The sequence below is a fragment of the Octodon degus genome, unplaced genomic scaffold (genome assembly GCF_000260255.1).
Source record: "Octodon degus isolate 3935 unplaced genomic scaffold, OctDeg1.0 scaffold00024, whole genome shotgun sequence".
Taxonomy (NCBI): Eukaryota; Metazoa; Chordata; class Mammalia; order Rodentia; family Octodontidae; genus Octodon; species Octodon degus.
In genome coordinates this window covers 17,948,281-17,970,657 of record NW_004524600.1, presented here as the reverse complement: position 1 = coordinate 17,970,657, position 22,377 = coordinate 17,948,281, and the positions used below count along the sequence as shown (strand labels likewise).

Sequence of the window (22,377 nt, the reverse complement as noted above, 5' to 3'; positions counted from 1 at the left end):
TTGGTTGGCCCTGTTATGTTTTCACAAATCAGGAAAAAGGGGATCATTTATGAAAACTCTAGAGAGATGGCAGAGTTTGAGCGACTGGGAATCTGTCTCCCCACCAAGAGAACTGTCTGGTGGTGTCCGCTTCACGTAACTGTTTTGGAGCACTGGAGTCTCCTGAAGGCACGCAGCTTCTGGACTGTGAAGTGCAGTTAATTTTGCTAACTTCAAGTTGGGGCACAGTAGCAACCCTATGCCCCCCACGCTGGGCCACAGGGCAGGCAGCTGCACACAGCATGCTCCTAGATCCATCTGCATGTGGCTCCTGGGAGCCAGGTGGAAATAAAGATCCTGCCCTCCAGATAGTGGGCATCTGTGTTCTGCTCTTACGGTCTGATCGAGGATTGTTTTTCAGATCAAAGAGTGTAGACCAAAAGCCATTGCTGCTACACCTCCCCCCACTGCTCTGATCCCCATCGTCTCTTGGGGTGACTTCCAGGCGATGTAATGGGCCAAAGCCCTTCCTTCCATTCATTTTTGTCTTTTCCCTTTGGGGGAATCAGACATTAGAAGCTAGCACATTAAAAAACAGCCATATGTATTGAAAAAAAAAAAAAGAATGTTACTGTGCATGTCCTCAGAAAGACATGGACTCAGAAAAATCATTCCAGAAGACTTCAGTTTACAACTCAGGCTGATTGTTGGCACAGGGACAGTCGTCAATGACTTAAAAAAGTTAATAGTAATCAGGAAAATCCTGGGGAAGGAAACTCTAATTTGCAGAGTTACTGATTATTAGATTCAAATGTCCAGTTTTCAACAAGCAAATCACAAAGTGTGTGGAGAAATAAGAAAGTATGGCACATTCAAAGGGAAAAATATCAACAAAAACTGTGCCAGAAAAGACATGATAGCAGATCTAATACACAAAGGCTTAAATAGCTGTCTTAAAGATGCTTAAAGAGCTAAAAGAAGATGTGGAGAAAGTTAACAATCTTATGAGCTGATTAAACTCTCCAATCAAAGGTAGGGATTGGAAGAATGAGCCAGCTATATGTTATCTACAAGAGACTCACTTTAAATCCAGTCACAAATAGACTGAAGGTGAAAGGATGAATGAAAGATACACCATGCAAATACTAATCAAAAAGAGGAGTGGCTACACTAATATTAGATAAAATAGACTTTAAGTAAAAAGGATTACCAGTGACAAAAAAGGATATTATATATCAACAACAGGTTTAAAACAGCTAGAAGATACAATTATGAGTCTAATGATAGACTATCAAAACATATGAAACAAAACCCAACAGTTCTATAATAGTTGGAGACTCAGTTTCTCATTCTCAATAATGAATGAAAGAGTGAGAGATAAGTACAGAAATGGAGGACCTAAACAACATCATAAGATGACTAGATCCTACAGACTAACCTTGTAAGTATGCTATTAACAATAAAAGCACACACATTTTTCTCATGTCCACACAGACAATTTCAAGAGTAGACCACATGTTAGGCCACACATTAAGTCTCAACAATTTTAAAAAGTTACATTTCACAAAAAATTGCTTCCCCAACCACAATAGAATGAAGCTAGAAATCAGTAACAGAAGTAAAACTGGAGAAAAAAAATATAAATTTGTTGAAATTAAATACACTCAACCAAAAAAGAACTCAGTACTAAGGCAAAATTCATAGCTATAAATATTGCTATGGTTTAAATGTAAAATATCCCCCAAAGTCTCATGTGTTGGGAAGCTACCTGAATAATAGGGGCTATTCTTATCAGTGCATTAGTCTATTTATGAGTTACTACTAGCTACTTGCTGTTAGGAGACAGGTCCTGCTTAGAGGTGATCATCAGAAGGGTGGGTTCTCATCCCTGCATTCTCCACTTTCTCTGTTTTCTAGGAGCTATGGCTAAGCATCTGTCCCTCCACCATTCTGTCTCTGTCCAGACAACCACGAACTCAACCCATTAAAAATTGTGAGCCAAGTACTCCTCCTCTAAGCTGTGGGAATTTTGAAAATGTCAAAATGAAGGAGCAAAAGGAAATCTCAGACCTCCAACTCCTAGAACAAGTCTAGGAAATAAGAACATAGAAGAACTTGGAAGTCACAAACTTGAAATTTCTGAAATGATAGCAACTGCAGTAAAGAAACAACTCCATCAGGCTATAGAAGAAATCAGGTCAACAATAATCTTTCAGTTTAAAAAAAGAAAAGAAAGAAAGAAATGAAAACAATCATGAAAGAATTGTTCAGCACATCTAAATAAAAATAGATTAAAAATAGAGCATAAGATGATGAAAACATTAAGTGAATACAGGAAAAATTAGAATGCATGAAACAGATTCAAACATATCTACTGAAAGCTGACAAAACCACTTGAACAAAACTGAAGACGGACTTCTAGACCTTGAAGACAGCATTGCAGCTCGTGGTCATGAAAGGAAAGATCTCTTAAAAATAATAAGGAACGCGGAAATAATTCAACAGCTGCAAGTTGATGCAAAGAGAAACAATGTAAGATGGATAGGTGTCAATAAATCAACAGGAGTCGATCTGAGTGACATAAAGATTATTTGCAGAAGTAGTAACAAAAAAATTTCCCAAGCATGGGAAAAGAATATGACATATAGAAAAGGGAGGCATAAAGAGCTCCAATTAGCCATAACTAAAATAAATTAACACCAACACACATAATAATCAAGATCCCAGAAATTTAGCACAAAAACAACATGTTAAAAGCTGTTAGAGAGAGACAACAGATCTCCTATAATTGAAAGTCCATCAGAGCCATGGCAGATTCCTCAGCACAAATCATCAAGAAGAGTTTGGAGTGAAGTATTTCAGGTCCTGAAAAAAAATTTCCAACCCAGATTGATGTACCCTCCAAACTGTCAAAATTAATGCAGAAATAAGATAACTTCCCTGACAAAGAAGAAATTCATGACCACTAAACCAACCCTATAAAGAATGCTGACATATATTGTAGAAAGAGACAAAAATGACCACAACTTCCAGAACAACAATAGAAAGGAAGCACCAAGTAAAGCAAGCAATTAAACAGAGGGGAAAGGTAGAGACTCTACAGCAGAAAAGCAGCACGACAAAGATAAGCCAATACATATTAGTTATAACCACAAATGTAAATGGCCTCAACTCACCAATCAAAAGAAGCAGACTGGCAGAGTTGATCAAGAAAATTCAACAATAGGTTGTACACAAGAAACATACTTACCTCAAAATAAAATTCAGAAACTAAAAGTCAAAAGGTGGAAAACAATACTCCATGTGGCAGGAAACCAGAAAAAAAAGCAAGAGTAGCTATTGTGGTTGCTGATGATGTAAACTTCAAATCAAGAATCATCAAAAGAGATAAAGGAAGTCACTACATACTTATTAGGGGAAAACTGTAAGAAGAAGAGATAACAATCATTAAGATACATGCACCAGGGCCGGAGAGATGGCTCAGTAGAATAAGTGCTTGCCTGGCAAGCACAAGGGCCTGAGTTCAATCCCTGGGTCTGAAAAAAAAAAAAAAAAAAGACCAAATGTAGGAGCACCCAAGTATAAGACAAATTTTAATGAACATGAAAAATCAAATGCAGGGCCAGGGAGATGGCTCAGTGGAATAAGTGCTTCCCTGGCAAGCGCAAGGGCCTGAGTTCAATCCCTGGTTCTGCAAAAAAAAAAAAAAAAAAAAAGGAAAGAAAAATCAAATGAGCAAAACACAATTTGTAGTGGAGGGTGGCTTTAAAACCCTATTGTCACAAATAGATGGATCAACTAGGCAAAAGATCAGCCCAAAATAACAAAATTAAATCAAACTTGTGAAGAAATGGACATATTAGTCCTTGACACAGTGTTCCACCCAACAACATCAGAATATACATTCTTCTCAACTACACACAGGATGTTCTCCAAAGTAGGTCATATACTAGCACACAAAACATACTTAAGTAAATGTAAAGGAATTGGAATTATCACATGCATATTATCTGACCATAGTGCAATGAAACTGGAAACTATTAACAAAAGAAATTGCAAAAACTCCATAAACACATGGAAATTAACACCCTCCTTAACAATCAACAGGTAATAGATGAAATTAAAGAAGAAATCAAACAATATTTACAATCTGATGAAAATGCAGATAGAATTTATTGGAACCTGAGGACAAAATGAAAAGAGCCCTAAGAGGGAAATTTATAGTGGTGAATTTTCACATCAGGGAAACAAAATGAGCCCAAATAAACAAACTTATACTGCACCTCAAAATTCTAGAAAATGAAGAGGAAGTCAAGCCCAAAGAAGGCAGGAAATTATAAATATCAGAGTATAAATTTAACATAATGGAGACTAAGAAAACAATACAAAGAATTGAAGAGTTGGTTCTTTGAAAGAATAAATGAAATTAATAAACCCCTAGCCAACCTTATCAATAAAAGAAAAGAAACAGTTCAAATTCATGCAATAAGAAATGAATAGGACAAAATCTCTACAAATCCTAAAGAAATTGAGAATATCATCAATAACTACTTTGAAAATCTTTACTCTCACAAAAGCTGAATCAAGAATATATACAAATTCTGAATAACCCAATATCAGTCAATGAAATTGAAAGTGCAATTAAAAACTTACCAACAAAGAAAAGCCCACATCTTGATGGATTCTCAGCTGAATTCTGCAAGAAATTTATAGAAGGTCTAACACCTATTCTTCTCAAACTCTTCAATGAAATTGAAAGGGAAGCAATTCTCCCAAACATTTCTGGAGACAATCACTACTCAGATACCAAAACCAGAAAAAGATCCAACCAGAAAAGAGAACCACAGGCTAATAGATGCAAAAACCCTCAATAAAATATACACAAAAAAAAATGCAGCAAATCATCCATCATGACCAAGGGAAATCATCACAGGAATGCAGGGATGGTTCAATATACCCAAATCAATAAATGCAATACAGCATATTAACAGAGTCAAAGCCAAAAATCACATGTTCATCTTAATAGATACAGTTTTTAATAAAGTCCAACACTCATTCATGGTAAAAATTCTACAGAAAATCAGAATAGATGGTCTTTACCTTAATCTGATAAAAGCCATGTATGACAAACCAAAAACCAACATCATACTAAATGGACAAAAACTGAAAGCCTTCACTTTAAAATCAGGAACAAGATAAGAATGTCCGCTGTCACCACTCCTTTACAATATAGTTCTGGAAACATTCACCAGAGCAATTAGACAAGAGAGAGAAATAAAACGAATAAGGATTGGAAAAGAAGAAATGAAATTAACATTACTTGCAGATGACATGAAGCTCTACATAGAATACCCCAAAAATCCACCAAAAGGCTTATAGATTTAAGAACTAAATTCAGTAGCATAGCTGGATACAAAATCAACATTCAAAAATCAGCAGCATTTCTGTACACTAACAACAAACACACCAAGAGAGCAATTAAGGAAACCACATCTTTCACAGTAACATCCAAAATTGAAATTCTTAGGAGTCAGTGTAACAAAGGTAGTAAAATATATATAAAGTGAAATTTTAGAAAATTGCAAAATATTCCTTACTCTTGGATTGGAAGAACCAACATTGCAAAAGCGGCCATAATTCCAAAATTGTTATACAGATTTAATGCAACCCTGATTACAATACCATTAATATATCTGACAGATCTAGAGAAAACATTAATAAAATTCATCTGGAACAAGAAGACACCTAGAATAGCCAAAGCAATCCTAGGCAACAAAGGTAAGGTAGGAGGCATCACAATCTCTGACTTGAAATTATACTACAAAGCAACTGTAATAAAATCAGCAGGCTACTGGAAAAAAAACAATCCTGAGGATCAAGGGTACAGATTAGAAGATGTGGGCACAACTACAAACACACTCAGCCACCTTATCTTTGACAAAGAGACCAAAAATGTTTACTGGAAGAAAGACAGCCTTTTTAATAAATGGGTGCTGGAAAAACTGGCTTTCCACCTGCTGAAGGCTAAAATTAGACCCTTGTTTATCACCATGCACAAAACTACAGTCAAAATAGATCAAAGATTTAAAATTAGAACAAAAACATTAAATCTACTGGAGGAGAAAGTAGGTAGAAATCTTTAAGACATAGGTATAGGCAGAAAGTTCATGGGAAAACAACCCTGCAAACATTATGGGAAATACTTCAGAGAGTCAAGAACTGGGATCTCATCTTATTAGAAAGCTTCTGCATGTCAAAAGAAATCACCAACAGAGTAAAGAAAAACCCACAAATTGAGGAAAGATTTTAGCTGACTATCCCTCAGAGAAAGGACTTTTATCTAGAATATATAATGAATTTTAAAAAATAAGTGACTGTGGGGACAAAGGAACAGTTAGTGAGAGCGTAGACTGGTACAACCACTACAGAAATCAGTGTGGAGATTCCTCAAAAAACTAGTATTGGAAATCCCATTCAACCAAGCTATTCCCTTCCTGGGTATTTTTCCAGAACTGAAAACATAATATCACAGCAACATATGTACACTCAAGTTTATAGTAGCGCAATTTGTTGGAGCTGAATCTTGGAAAAAACCCAAATACCTATCAACTGAGGAATGGATTAAAAAGATGTGGTATCTTTATGCAATGGAATATTATTCTGTTATAAAAAGATAAACTCTAGGCTTTTATAGGTAAATGGCTGCAACTAGAGACCATCCTCTTAAAGGAAATAAATCAGACCTGCATGTGTAGAGATCATATTGTCTCCCTAGTATAAGAACCAGAAAGAGTAAATAAAATCTGAAAGATACAATAGATACTGTAAAAGGGAAAGAAACTGGTCAAAGGGAAGAAACAACTGGGACAGGGGAAAGGAGAAATGAAAGAAAAAGAAATACATATGTGTATATACAGGATACCTTGGATAATTGTACTGCTGATTTCTGCTGGTATATTGAAAGAAGTAATTAATACTTACATTTTTTTTCTCCTTTTTAATTTTTTCACTAATTTTGCATGCTTATATTTGGTAATCTGAACAACCAATTTTTTTAACAACTAATTTGAAGATAACATTAGAAATATAACAACCATTGTTGAATTCCTATCATTTTATTTTGTGAAATTCTGTATAGTTTCTACTTTTTTTTTAGTATTTTTTGTTCTCTTTAAAAAATAAAAAGATTATTAAAAAACGGAAATGAGAAAAAACAAACTAAACCTTAAAGCTATTAGAAGATAATACACAGATAGTAAATATTAGATGAGAAAATGAAGTTATAGAATAGAAAAAGAAGAAAAAGTCAAATGTTGTTTCTTTAAAAAGATTAAGAAACTGATAAACTATCAGCCAGATGGATTAAGAAAAACAGATTCAAATTACTAGGATCAGAAGTGAAAGTAAGGATATTACTACCAATTCTATAGAAACAGGGTTCTATAAGAACAGTTCTATGGCAACAAGGTGGATAGTTTCAATGATGCGGACAATTTCCTAAAAGATTCAAAACTAACCAAGACAAAATTATGAAGAAATAAAAAAATGTAAGTATAATTACAACTAGTAAGGATATTCACTCAATAACTAGAAAGTTCATGACAAAAACAAAAGCTAATCCTGATGGTTTTACTGGTGAATTCTATCAAACATTTAAAGAACACCTAACAACAATTCTCAAACTATCCTCAAAAAGTTTGAAGAAGGAGGAGGAGGAGGAGGAGAAGAAGAAGGAGGAGGAGGAGGAGAAGGAGAAGGAGAAGGAGGAGGAGGAGGAGGGCAGGTGAGATAGCTCAGTGGACTAAGTGCTTGCTTAGGCAAGCACAGGGACCAAGGTTTGATCCCTGGCACCACAGGCCATGCCAGCCCTGCCCCAGGTGGAGTCCGGGCATGGAGGTACACGCCTCTAATCCCAGCACTAGAGAGGCAGAAAACAGGAGGATCAGTAGGAGTCTGAGCTGTGTATTGAGAGCCTGCAAAAAAACAAAAGCAACTTCTAATTCATTCTATGAAGCTGACCAAACACTCATAGCAAAGGCTGTCAAAGACATGAAAAGAAAAAAACTACAGGAAAATATCATTTATGAACATTTATGCAAAAACTTCAACACAATACTAGGAAACCAAATTGAGCAGCATTTTAAGAGGATTATGTATTACATCCAAGTAGAATTTATTTATTTATTTATTAATTTTGCGGGGAGGGAGGAACTAGGAATCAAACTCAGGACCTTGTGCTTGCCAGGCAGGAGCTGTGTCCACTGAGCTATAACCCAACCCAGAATTTATTCTTATAATACAAGGATGGTTCAACATATGAAAATTGATCAATGTAATATACCACTTTCGTAAAGGGGAAGAAGTATACCTTCTCAATGCAGAAAAAGTTTTAACAAAAAAACTTTTTAACAGAACTCAGCATCTTCTCATGAACACTCAATAAACTAAGATTAGAAGAAAATTAGTTCAACATACATGAAAACCTCATAGAGAACATCATATTACATGTTCAAATACTGAAATCTTTCTATCTATGATGAGAAAGAAGGTACAGATTCCTACTTCAATTTTACTCAATACAATGTTAAAATACTAAAATTTCTAGCCAGAGCAATTAGGCAAAGGAAAGAAAAAAAATCCAAATTAGAAAGGAAGTAGTAGAAGGAGCTGGTAAAATTATCCCTGTGCACAGATGCTACAATCTTAAAAAACTATGTTGAAAACCATAAAGACATCAACCCCCAAAATATTTTAACTAATAAATAAATTTAGCAAGATAGCTGTATGCAAAGTCTATATACATACATTTCATTTCTATCTACTAACAAAGAACAACCTGAAAGGGAAATTATGAAAACAATTTCATCTATAGTACCATCAGAAAGGAATAAATTACTTAGGAATTAACAACTAAGTTGGTGGAAGACAGGTACAATAAAAACTGCAAATCAGGTTGGGCTGGGACGAAGCTCAGCTTACAATGCTAAACCCTTAGATTCAATTCCTAGTACCCCAAAACAGACAAATAAGCAAAACTATAAAGCACTGCTGAAAGAAATTACAGATGCAAATTAATTAGCATATCCCATTGTCCATGGAGTGGGTATTATTGTTGAGATGGCAGTCCTGTCGCAGGCAATCTATAGACTCAATGATATTCCTGTGAAAATCCTAAAGGCATCCAAATTCCTATCAACATCCCAATAATATTTTATACACAAATAGGAAAAATACCCTAAAATTCATATAGAATTTCAATAGCGCCAAATATACAAACCAATCTTAGCAATATCTTAGAGGACTCACATTTCCTGATATGAAAGCTTTCTATAAAGTTATAGTAATCAAAACAGTGTGGGGTTGGCATTAAAACAAATGAAGAGCCTAGAAATCTCTGGAATGGTGCACACCTGTGATCCTAGTGCACTGAGAAGCTAAGGCAGGAGGATTTTAAGTGGAACCCCACCCTGCGAAACTTAGAAACGTAGTGATCCTGTTTCAAAATTAAAAAATAGAAAGGGCTGAGGATACAACAGTATGCAAAATCCCTGGGTTCAATCTCAAAAAATGAAAGAGAGAGAGAGACAGAGAGAGAGAGAGAGAGAGAGAGAGAGAGAGAGAGAGAGAGAGAGGCAAAAACTCTTGCTTATGTGGTAAAAATGACTTTGACAATGATCCAAGTCAAATTAATGGCCAAAGAACAGTCTTTTAAGCAAATGGTGCTGAGAAAACTGGATATCCACATGGAAAAGAAAGAATTTGGACTCTTACTTAACACCCTATAAAAATTCATTCAAAAGGATCAAAGAACTAAATATAAAGCATACAGCTATAAAAGTTTTAGGAGAAAACCCAAGGGTAAAAGTGTGTGATGCTACTTTAGGCAATGATTTCTTGGGCATACCCCCAAAGGTGCAGGTAACCAATGAGAAAAACAAAGTAGACTTCATAAAGACGAATCCACAGGCAGTATCAACAGAGTGAAAAGGCACCACACAGAATAAGAAAAAAATTATAAAATCATATATCTGAAAGGGTACTATCCAGAATACATAGAAAACCAGTAAAACTCAGCAACAACAAAAAATGGGTCACCAGCTCAGGAATAGGCAAAGGATGAGAACAGACTTTCTCAAAAGAAGATAAGTGGCCATTAAGCACTTGAAAAGATTCTTAGCATCACAAATCATCCAAGAAATGCAAATCGGAACTACAGTGAGACACCACGGCACACTCTTCAGGACAGCTCCTATCCAAGCAGAAAATCTATGTGAGTGTGCTCGTGTGGGGCACACGCTTATAATCCAGTATTTAAAGGCTGGGGCAAGGGTGTCCCTGAACTTGAGGCCAGCTTAGGCAACATTGGAGACCCTTTCTCAAAACAAGCGAAAAACAGATTATGTGTTGATGAGATATGAAAGCAGAACTTGGTGCATTTTGGTATAAATGTTAAGACAGTATGTCCACTATGGAAAATATCATTGTTCTTCAAAAATTTAAAAATAAAACTATTATGTAATTCAGCAATTTCACTATTGGGTACATGCCTAAAGGAATTGAAAGTTAAGTCTCAAAGCACAGTCTTAAACATGTACATTCTTGTTTGTAGCAGCAATATTCACACCAGCTAAAACATGGAAACAACCCACGCATACCCTGGTGGGTAAGTGGATGAGCAGTCATGAACATCCAATGCTGTATTATTAATCCTTGAAGAGGAAGGATGTTCTGGCATATGCTGCAGCATGGATGAACCTTGAGGATATTATGCTAAGAGAAATAATCCAGTCAGAGAAGGACGAATCCATCTCCATAGGGGCTCAGAGTACTCAAGGCCACATGGAGAGAAAGCAGATGAGTTGCTGCCAGGTACTGGGGGAGGAAAGATTGGGAAGTGATTGTTTAATAGGTACAGAGTTGCCCTGTTAAAAGATGGAAAGAAATAATGTCTATCATCAAGACATCAAATAATAGCAAACACTGGCCAGGCTTCTGGGGTGGGGGGAGGAACTCTTCTGCACTGTTAATGAGAATGTAAGCTAGTACAATTGCTATGGAAATTCTTCCCAAAGCTAAGACTACAAATTCTGTTTGACCCAGGTGTGCCCCTTCTAGGTATCCTCCTGAGAGAGTTAAAGACATCGTATTATAGTGGCACATGCATGCTCACATTTATAGCGTGAAATTCACAATAGCTAAATCCTGGAGGTCACCCACATGTCCATCAACAGATGAATGGATAGAGCAAATGCGGTGTTTAGACGTAATGGAGGACTGCTCTTCCGTAACGGTGCGTAGGACAGTGAGAGCACCTCAGGACCATAGTGTTGATCGAAGCCAATCAGACACTCAGGCCTAACGACCATATGTTTCACTTAAATGAGAAGCCCAAAGAACAAATAAAGAGCAAAATAAAATATAGGTAAGGGAGGAGGGGAGGTAGATCTTTCTCAAATGCAAAGGGAATCTAGAAACTGGGGGGAAAGGATAAAAATTGTTTAAAAAAAATTTTAAAAATAATGAAATTGAGGGAAGATGAAAAAAAGAATTAAGGTGGGTTACTTACGTGCATCACGTCCACACGAGGAATGTAAACATTACGTGTGCAAACATACACTTAAGAAAAGACAAGATGAAAAGGAGCTGTGAAGACGGATGGTGGTGATTGTCATGCGGCATTATGAGTGTATGCAACACCAGCGAACTGAATACTTTGAAGTGGCTAAGGTGGTAGATGTGTATATTTTACAGTAAAAAAATGGAATAAAAACTTAAAAAATACTTATTGTTCAAAAAAAAAAAAACCCACCCCACAACCACCAGCACCATCAGAAAACCCTTAGTGAGTTGGGTTCACAGAGCTGTGGGAACATTTTTAAGCCATCAATTCCTTTTTTATCCCATGCTAAGCCCCTCCGGGGGAGCCCAAACACTAATAAAGCTTTGTAGTGCTGTTACTTTGCGGATTGTGAGACTAGGGATTTGTACCTGAGTTCTGATAATCTCTTCAAAACATTCCTGCTGACCAGGAGTGCCCTTGTGGCTGTGGAATAAGCCATTTCACCTTTCAGGTACATGCTGATGACATATTGAGACGCGCCGAAGGCTGCTACACTTAGCTTAGGGCCAAGGGGTACCTCAGAGGGTGTCTAATCCAGGCTGTGTGGCCTAGAAAAATATCAGCCTCTTCAAGCCTCAGGTTTTCTTTCTATGAAATATAGAGTAAGATACTCCAAAGAGCATTAAATGAAACAGACCTGGCATAGAGTGAGAACTGCCGTGCTGGGCACCCCTTGCTTCTACTTTGAAGGAATTGCTCATTTCTTGAAGGGAAAATTCTAGAAAGTTCACCCTTTACTTTCAGCACAACACCTGCCACACAATCTTTTGTTCTCAGTCCCTCTTCAATCTGAGTAGACTGCAGAAGTGATTCTAGACTCCCGCTGCCACAATCAAATAGGACTGTGTAAATTGTCAGGGTTGTGTAACCCTGTTAAATTAAGAAATATTCTCTCTTGCAAATGATCTTCAACCTTGAACACACCAAAAACAACACTGGGTATTATTTTAACTTTTTCCGACTATGGACGAACACCAAAACCAGTGGTGACAGCTCTCACCTAAGAGGTGAGGCACACGCCAACTTACCTGGCTTGTCCAACACCTCAGTCTTTGCTCCCGTGGCCCTGTTCTGTAGCAAAGCTCCCACGGCACTAGTGACCGTTGGTTCTTTCTTAGGGCTTGCCTGAGCCCTACCCTACAGGGATTCAGACAAAGCACAGTACTGTAACCTTAGGAACCAACAGGTTAACTGACACTCGGCCAGTGGATTAGTGTCATCTACATGGACAGGGGCAGACATACACCCTGCACCTCAGTTCATTTGGGTCCTATCCCTTCACCCCACCCTCATGGCTTGCTCAAAGCCGTACATACTTGAATTTTGGAGTTTTAATCCCACAAGCAAGCCTTCGGAATTGGTGGTGGCTTGTTTACTTTATAAAACTAGCTCAGTGGAGACATTAGAAATCACTTTATGTCAATAAAGGTTGTGAAACATTTTATTTTACTTTTTTTAATTGCACCTTAAGATGAGTTTGTTTTCTACCAAGAACAGAAAAGAAAAGCTGACTGGCCAGCAGCAAATGTTTTAAGCATGGAATTCCCAAGTCCTCGGGTTATCTCAGTCCTTCCAGAGCAGTGGCAGCGTGGTGGGATTAGCCTGGGAGGACCGACAGGCTTGTGCTGAGTGCCTTTCACCTTGCTGCAAGCCCCTCTGGCCCCACCCAAGCTACAGGGAGAGATAACCTGTTATTCTGCGTGAGAATTCCTGCCTGGAAAAGGGGCACTGGTGAGATGACAGCAGGCAGCTCATCCCCATCCAAAACTGGCTATTTTTAGGGGTCCATATTGGGCTCTTTGGGTTAAAGATATGACACACTTTTAAAGTTGATTATGTTCAAATGGAAACACATTTAACAGCCCTTCAAGACTGAAGTGACCCCCCCTTGCTGCTCCAGTTCTGAGTGAGCATCACTATTAATGAAGTCCCCCAAGCAGAGATGAGGAGCGCCTTGACCATGGGTGACAGAACTCAGAAAGCAAGCGAGTTCTCCTCTGTGCTCCCAGGCTCTGCTTAGCGCTAGAAAACAAGGAGAGGAACAGTGCCAGCTCGCCCTCTTTGGGCCTACCAAACACTGCTGTCTGCTCCTTCCGTGTGCCCTCTGTGGCCGCAGGAATTGGGGACAGAGGAGCCACTTGAAGAAATTTTGATTCACTAAAGGGAAGTTACACTTAAGAAGCACTTTCAAAATCAGGTTGAATTCAAGCCTCCTAGCAGCAATCACTTCTCCCAACAATTATTCCATGTTCTTCCCCACACTCATTAGTGCTCTAACTCCCCTGCTGCAATCTAAACCAGCTGACCACTTTGCACGTACTGCCCTTCTGGCCTCCAAATTGCAGAAGTGAGCTCATTTTGAATCCTACGGTGAAAATATTCCCTTGCCTTTAAAGATGATCAGGAATCCCCCTCCACAGCTCTCCTTGTGTCAACTAACCTACTGCACCCTGGGCTGTTTCTAAGTCTCTGATAACCAGTCCCTAGCATGGATGGTCTGATATATGGCAGATAGGCAGTAATTCCCTATTTTAGGGAAGGAGGGAAGGAGGGAGAGAGAGAGATTGAAATCCATCGACTTCAGGATATGCTTATGATGGAAAAGTCTTACCCTATTAGTGGATTTACTGAAGGATTTCTAAACAAGCTGAATGCTCAAAGTATCCAGGACCAATTTAATACTTTTCTTGGTGTCTGAGCCATGCTCACAACACTAGTGGCTTTTACACTATACTATGAGTTATGTCCCCGAAATTCTGCTGTCTATGGAGCTGTTTGCTGACCCCAGTCCTCTGTGCCTGCAAAGCTATTGTTATCCGCTCAGGTGGGCATTTTACTTACGAGCATGTGTTTGTAATGGTGGCTTTCATTCATCTGCATGTCCCTTTAACTTGCAGACTCTGTGGCTTTGAAAAGCCCGAAGACCCCAGCCCCATAGGTGAAAACGCATGGTCTGTAGGGCATCTTCCTAGTGGCCCCCCATCCAGGCCGTGCCACTCAAAGTCCCATCTTTTCTCTGAGTGGTTTAGGGTGATGATTAGCATTAGCTAAGCAGGGTTTCTCATAACATCACAGAAGTACTTTGCATATATCACAGCCTTCATCCTAAGAACCTTAAAACACTGATTTTTCTTTTTAGACACCCAAATCATCCTGCAAAGATGATTTCCAAAGAAGTGACAGTAGTCAGCTCTCTTGATCCTTTCCTTCTTAAGAATGCTAGTTGGGGAACCCTGGTAAATTCTCCCTGCTTTCCCCAGGTAAGCCAGGACACAAAGCCCACACCTGGATATTTACCTGAGCTCTGGATGCCAATTTAGCTGCAGTCTGAGCTGGATCAAAGACACGACGAGAAGATTGATCTTTGCAGAAATTAATATGCCGACCAGCTGCGGTTTCATTAAATCTCCTCATGCAATATGGGCATTGGATATAATCTAATGTAAAGATAACAACAGAGAGCCAATCAACATTTCAGGGGGCTGGGGAGATAGCTTAGTGGTCAAAGCACCTGCCTGGCAAGTGCAAGGACCCAGGTTTGATCCCCGGTACAGTATGCTGTGTAGGCCCTGGAACCCCAGGTGCTGAAACTGGGTGTGGTGGTACACACCTGTAATCCCAGTGTTGGGGAGGCTGAGACAGGACAATCACTATAGCAAGACCCTGCACCAAAAAAAATAAAGATAAAAAAAATTCAGAAACAAATATGAAATGGACTCTGTGAGATGAGCAGAATATGAACTGTGTTCTAGAATGAAAGAACAAGGTCCCAAACTCTGGCTTGGAGCAGAGTATGACACAGAGCTGAAGCCAAGCAAGGACCAATGTACAGGGTGCGGCAGGAAGAGTGTCACTCTGTAAGCACTCATCTCTCTTTCTCTCTCTCTCTCTCTCTCTCTTTTTTTTTTGTGGAACCAGGGATTGGACTCCAGACCTTGAACACTCATTTCAGTCATGAGAGCACCCATAAAACGTGTGTGTGGCACTTTTCCTTAGAGCATAGATACATTATACTAAGGAACGTCCCAATGTAATGGATTAGTTATTAGATCCTCATGTAAAGAAAGCAGCCCACAAGTGGGGGCATGTTAGCACTGAGGGTGAGGAAGGGCACCAAAAATCCAAAGGGAAGCATAGGCCACGATCCTGGCTGGGACAGGAGGTTGCGTGGAAGTTGTTGTGTCACAGAGGGAGGTAATATTTCATTTCAAAGCATGGTCTGGGGGTGAGATTAGAAGGCAATGTCACTATATCACCAGTGGAAATAGTGTTTTTGCAGCGGCTAGATTTGTCTCACTTTGCTAGGTGAGGAGGCCAATGAGTGTTCAGGAGAGTAAGAGGATAAAAGATGTGAGAGGTCAAATAATCAGACAAGGAACCAAAGAGGGGTGACGGGAAAATGGCCGCAGACTCCGCTTTAGTTTCATGATGCTAATTCCAGGCAGCTCCTATTGGTCCCTGAAGCCCTCTGGGGTTCTGCACAATACTTTTGCGGCTCAGTGTTTCTTTCATTTGCAATGAGTGGATGTGACTGGCTAGCCAGAGAATTGGGAAGTGAGAAAGATGCAGGTCTTCTTGCAACGCAGAGCTGCTTGATGCAAAGCTCAAGCAGAGCCTCCTGTCTGGGTAGAATTTGCTATTTGGACAACTTTAAAGGATAACAAAGGGGATACGAGAGACACAACAGAACCTTTCCCCCAAGGTTCCGAGACTACACCAACATTAAACAGGAGAGAAATGCAGTCAAAATTCCTACATTCTTCAGCTGTTTGGAGCATTTTCTATCTGAACAAGTCATGTCCTACTATTGCTCACCCATCATTTCCCATTCTGAAAGGCAGCACTTGCTGATCAAAACTTCCTGGGCTGGGCCGTATAACTGCCTGCCTGGCAAGTGCAGGGTCCCGAGTTTGATCCGCCGTACTGCGTGCTGTGCCAGCCCCAGAACCCTGGGTGCACCATGCTGGCTGTGAAACTGGGAGTGATCATGCAGACCTGTAATCCCGGCACTAGGGAGGCTGAGACAGGAGGATCGCTACAAGTCCAAACTGCATAGTGAGACCTTATATCAATAATAATAATAATAATAATAAACACCAACTTCCTGAACACCTAACTGGTGGCAGGCAGTTTCTTTTTTTTTTTTTTTTTTAAATGGTACTTTTTTTTTTTAATTATTTATTTATTTATGTGTGTGTGTGGCCAGCTCAGCCCACCAGGGGGCAGGGCTGGCTGGCATGTGGTGCTGGGGATTGAACCGCGGTCCCTGTGATTTGCTAAGTTTGTTCTAAGTAGGTGCTTTAGACCACTGAGCCATCTCACCAGCCCCAGCAGGCAGTTTCATAGATGGTACCACCATGCCTATCCAGGCAAGGAGTGAGCATTCCAACACAGAAACAGAACAAAACATCCTACCGTGAGCAGTGTCTTCAAAGTAAACCAGCCAGACAAGACAGTATTGCGAAAAGATTCAGAGCACAGGATCCAGAGCCTGTTGGACTGGTTTGCTTGTGAACCTGGGCAAGTTACTCAACCTGCTCAAGCCTGTTTTCTCAGAATCACTCATATAATCTGTCTCACTGGGCTGCTGCTAAAGTGAACTATGATCATCCGCATGACAGCTAGTAGGACGGGTGGGACATGCTCAGTGTTTTATAAATGCTAGCTCTGGTGCGGCAAGGTTGTGTTTCCAATAAGAAGCAAGGCTGCCACTGGTTTGGAAAACACCAACACTGGAAGTGCTGTGATAGTTCAGAACTCATTAGTAATACTACAGAAAAAGCATGAAGAGCTTGGTGAGGTGACCAACAGGATGGTTATTCTTCAGTTTTTATCAGCTAGAAAAGTCTCATCAGAAACATTACTGCCATGAACCTACTTGGATCAGGCAAAGACATTGACTGTAGCAATTCTGAGCTGCCTCCTCCACTACAGTCCCCCATCGTCACCCTTCTACATATCTGGCATGACCTAATACCAAGGGAGCAACCAAAAAAGTAGAATAAGCACTTGCCTGGCAAGCCCAAGGGCCTGAGTTCAATCCCTGGTTCCACAGAAAGAAAGACAGAAAGAAAGAGAGAGAGAGAGAGAGAGAGAGAGAGAGAGAGAGAGAGAGAGAGAGAGAAAGAAAGAAAATAAGTTTAAGTGTAATTCTCTGCCAACAAAAACACTGAGGGTGATGAACCAGAAGGACAGTTGCCATTTGGGGGGACAAGCTGGGAGGCCAGGAGGCAGGAGCGGGCGGCCCTCTGGGGTCCAGGAAGGGATGATTCCCTCAGCCACAGGGTGCAGGTGGACACAGCCAGCTGTACTCATGCTGAATGTCAAACACTCTGAGGCTGGAGACCACTGTTCTACAGCAAGCATCTAGCTGGGGCACGCCGTCCTACATGTTCTCACCCTGGAGTCACCTTTCCTCATCTGTCCACCCCTGCTTTTATAAACATTACTACGTCCGACGTACATCAATAGAAATGATTTCAAAAGGAATATGGTGGCCGAGTCTCATGTAAAATTGAAGTAGAAATATGTCATTTTTAAAGGCAAACAGTGATGCCTATACCACATGAAATAGTGGCCAAATATCTTGGGGCTCATAGAAGAATCACAATTATAAATATTTTACATCACTGTCCCCATAAAGTATCACAATTTCCTGAAAATTTAAATTATCTTCCAACTTGGTTACATCAGTAAGAAGTAGAATATATGTACAATGTCATGAATACTGTTGTGAAAATAGGGTATCGACTGAAAGAAAAAAGAATTATCTGCAAACACAGGCATATTAGATTATATTATATATAATTCTAGTCGTGTGTATTCATAGATTTTCTAGTACTTAAGACTGAGAATACTGGGTAACATAATTTTTAAAATTTCTTTAAAGAATACAAAATAGATATAAAGAAAAAAAACAGCATTAGAAATGACACAAGATTTCACTAAACAAAGTAATAGGAATTCAACAACGGTTGCCCTATTACGTGATGCTATCCTCAAACTAGTTGCTCACACTACCAAGTATAAACATGTAAGATTCGTTTAAAGGGAAAAAAAATAATAAAGAAGTTATAGGAAATTCAAAAGAGGGAAAAAAGAGTAAAAAAAAATTTAAGTATTAATTTAAAAATTTCAAAAGACCAGCAGAAACCGACAACACAATTATCCAAACTATTCCGCATATAAAACCAAATATATCTTTTTCCCTTCTTTCACTTGTCCTTTTGCTCAGCCCAGCTGTTCCCTCCCACTGCACAGTGTCCTTCCCTTTCACAGTGTCTGGTGTACCCTTCAGACTTTCATTACTCTTTCTAGCTGTCACACTAGTGAGATAATACAATGTTTGCACATGTGGATCTCACTTATTTCACTTACGAGTATTGTCTCTGGCTGCATCCATTTATCTACAAACCTCTGAATTTTAATCTTTCTAATAGGTGAATAACACTCCATTGTGTAAAACTACCATATCTTTTTTATCCATTCCTCAGTTGATGGGTATTTGGATTGTTTCCAAGATTTAGCTATGACAAATTGTGCTGCTGTAAACATGGGCACACATATATCGCTGTGGTATGATAATTTCAGTTCTTTTGGAAAAATATCTAGGAGGGAAATAGCTGGCTTGAATGGGGCCTCCAATCCTAGCTTTTTGAGGAATCTCCATACTGATTTCCATAATGGATGTACCAGTCTGCACTCCCACCAGCAGTGGAGAAGGGTTCCTTTTTCCCCACAGTCTCTCCAGCATTTGTTATTGGTTAACTTCTTTTTTTTTAAATTTAGGACAGGGTGTACAAGGTGTACAGGGTCTCACTACATAGATCGGACTTGTAGTGATTCTCCTGTTTTCAGCCTCCCAAGTGCTGGGATTATAGGCAGTTGCCACCGCTCCCAGTCCCAATCGCTGTCTCCGCGTGCCCCGGGGGCGGGGCCAGCACGGCATGCTGGGGATTGAACCCAGCCACTGGGTCTGCCTAAGCAGATGCTTTAGTATGTTGAGCTATCTGGCCGGCCCTATTGGTTGACTTCTTGATGATAGCCATTCCTTCTGGCGTAAGACGGTATCCCAGTGTTTTAATTTGCATATCTTAAATGACCAATGATGTTGAACATTTTTTCATCTATTTATTTGCCATTTGTAGCTCTTCATTTGTGAAGTGAATATTCATGTCAGATTCCCATTTTTGGATTGGGTCCTTGAATTTTGGTGGCCTGATTTCTTTTTAATTCCTTATATGTTCTAGATAGGAGTCCTCTGTCTGATGGACAGTCTGCGATAATTGTTTCCCTCTTCATGAGTTTTCTTTTTACTCTGTTGGTGATTTGTTTTGACATGAAGAAGCTTCTCAAAAAGATGAGATCCCAACTGCTGTTGATTCTTTGAAGTATTTCCCATGCAGTTTGATTTTTGTTCATGAGTGCTTTGCCTACCCCTATGTCCTTAAGGTTTGGGGGTAATATAAAATTCTTGCACAATCAACATAATCAAATCATAATGAAAATGTGCTATTGTATAGAATTATTTCATTTGTTGCACATAATTATAGTTAGGTGCACAAAAAGGATTTAATTATAAAACTATATTTTGGCATAAAAATTTGAAAGAAAAATAAACTGAACATGCAACAAGGTCTTGCAAAGTGAAATATTTTTTTAAAGAAAATAATCCCCACATTTTAGGTCCAACTTATTAATGAAAAAAATTCACACAGTACAACATTTAACATGGTTTTACTTATTCGATTAAAAGACTGTAAGTTAGCCTTCTCTTACGTAGCTTCTGGTTTTAAAATAAAGCTATTTCTCATAAAAGATGTTTTTTGTTCCATGAAATTTGTTACTTTCATACTATTAGAATTGCAGTCACTGGCTTTTCTCCTGAACCCCTGAAAACTGCACATTATTTTCAGCTTTATTTCCATCACTACCCAATGAACATGAAAGCAATTATGCAGATTATTTTATGAATCAGGAGTTTAAACCATGCGTTTGATAGGTAACTTTTAGTAGGAGCTCACTGTGGAATTTTGCTTTTGTACTTTTTCAGATGAATCTGAAGGATAATTTACACATGATAAAGTTTATCTACGTTAAGTGTACAGTTTCACAAGTTTGGACAAACAAACCGCTGTGCTTAAAATACAGTATGTTTTTTGCTTTGTTTTGTTTTTTTGGCAGAACCGGGGATTGAATTTAGGCCCTTGCGCTTGCCAGGGAAGCGCTAATTCTACTGAGCCATCTCCCCGGCCCCAGTACATTTTGATCATTCTCAAATTTCTCTCAAGCTTCATTTTAGGTGTAGCCTTCTAGACACAGCCTCTACTTTCTGTCACTAGATGTGAGTTTCACTTTTCTGTAATTTCATTTCATAGAGCATCCACCTTGCTGCATGTGTAGCCGAGTACTATTCTACTTGGTAAACATTCCACAATTTTCTTACCCATTTGGTCATTGGTGGAGTTACAGCTTATGCTACATAAATAAAGCTATGAACATTCACGCAAAAGTCTCTTTTGCAGACATTTTTTTTTCTTTTGCAAGAGTATCTAAAAGTAGAATTGCTATACAGGTGAAGTGAATGTCCAAGAAAATACCAGTGCAAAGCAGTTTATTTGGTATCATTTTGCAATGGCTGTTCAAATAAATCTCTCATCTCTTTCTTAGAGGGTTGTGTCATATTGAGTTGTCAGAGTTTTGTTTGTTTGTTTGATTGATGGATTGATTGATTGTTACTGAGGATTTAACTATATCCCCAGCCCTCTTAACTTCTTATTCTGAGACAGGGTCTTGCTAAATTTCTGCGTTGTCCTCTTGGGCTTGAACTTGCAACACTCCTGCCTCAGCCTCCCGGAGTGCTGAGGGTAAAGGTGTACCACTATGCCTGGCTGCATTCTTTATACATCCTTGACATGTTTTCCTTTTCAAATAGATGTTGTAAATATTTCCTTCCAGCTTTTAGGTGGCCTTTCTGTTCTTACTGGTATCTCTCAGAATGTAAATTTTTATTTTTTATGAAGCCAAATTTACCAAGTTTCTTTAAAAAAAGTTTAGTACATTTATGTCCTGCCTGAGAAATCTTTGTTGACCAATTTTTGACTTTTTTCTAGCACTTAATTTTGAGTTAATTTTTATGTACAATGTAAGAGTCAGGGTTCATTTTCCCCATATGGGTAGACAGCTGTTCCAGAAGCCTTTGTTGATGTGACTGTCCTTCTCCCCTATTTAAAGTTATCTTAGCATCCTTTTAAAAGATCAGTCGCCTGTAGAATGAGGGTATCTAGACCTAGATTCTACTTACTTTCAATCAGAATCGTCATGACTACTGTACTACTATAGTATATCTTGATGTTAAATAGCCAAGATTGTGTGCTTTTTTTTTTTCCAAAACAATTTGGCTAGTATAAATTCTTCCAGCTTTTGCACACTTTTACAGCCAACTAGGCAGTTCCTCCTTGGCGAACATGCAGGTGTTTCTATTTGAATTAAATAGAATCCACAGTCAATTTGGATAGAACTGCTATCTCAATGCTGAATCTCTCAAGTCAGAAAAATAGTAAATCCTGTCACTTATCTTAGTTCCTTTTAATTCTTTGAAGGAATGTTTTATACTTTTCATTTTAGAGGTCCTGCACATTTTTTATTTTATTTTTAATTTTTTTCCATAATTTTATTGAGAGACAATTAGCAATGAGACAGTTTCAAATCAAATTGGCAGGACAGTTTCAATAATTAACACATTGCATACATTCTTCCTAGTGGTTAATTGCTGTACA

The 22,377-nt window shown here is 38.8% G+C and overlaps 1 protein-coding gene across 2 annotated transcripts in view; it reads right to left on the bottom strand.

Annotated features, from left to right (window-relative positions):
• Positions 1-22,377, bottom strand: part of Zc2hc1b (zinc finger C2HC-type containing 1B) — a 68,753-nt gene that overhangs the window by 24,541 nt on the left and 21,835 nt on the right. For both annotated transcript variants that reach the window (XM_023712261.1, XM_023712262.1), the window contains exons 5-6: positions 14,897-15,036; positions 12,628-12,736 (exon numbers count right to left, since the gene is read on the bottom strand). In XM_023712261.1, coding sequence (XP_023568029.1) covers positions 12,628-12,736; positions 14,897-15,036 — 249 coding nt within the window. The remainder of the gene's footprint in view (positions 1-12,627; positions 12,737-14,896; positions 15,037-22,377) is intronic.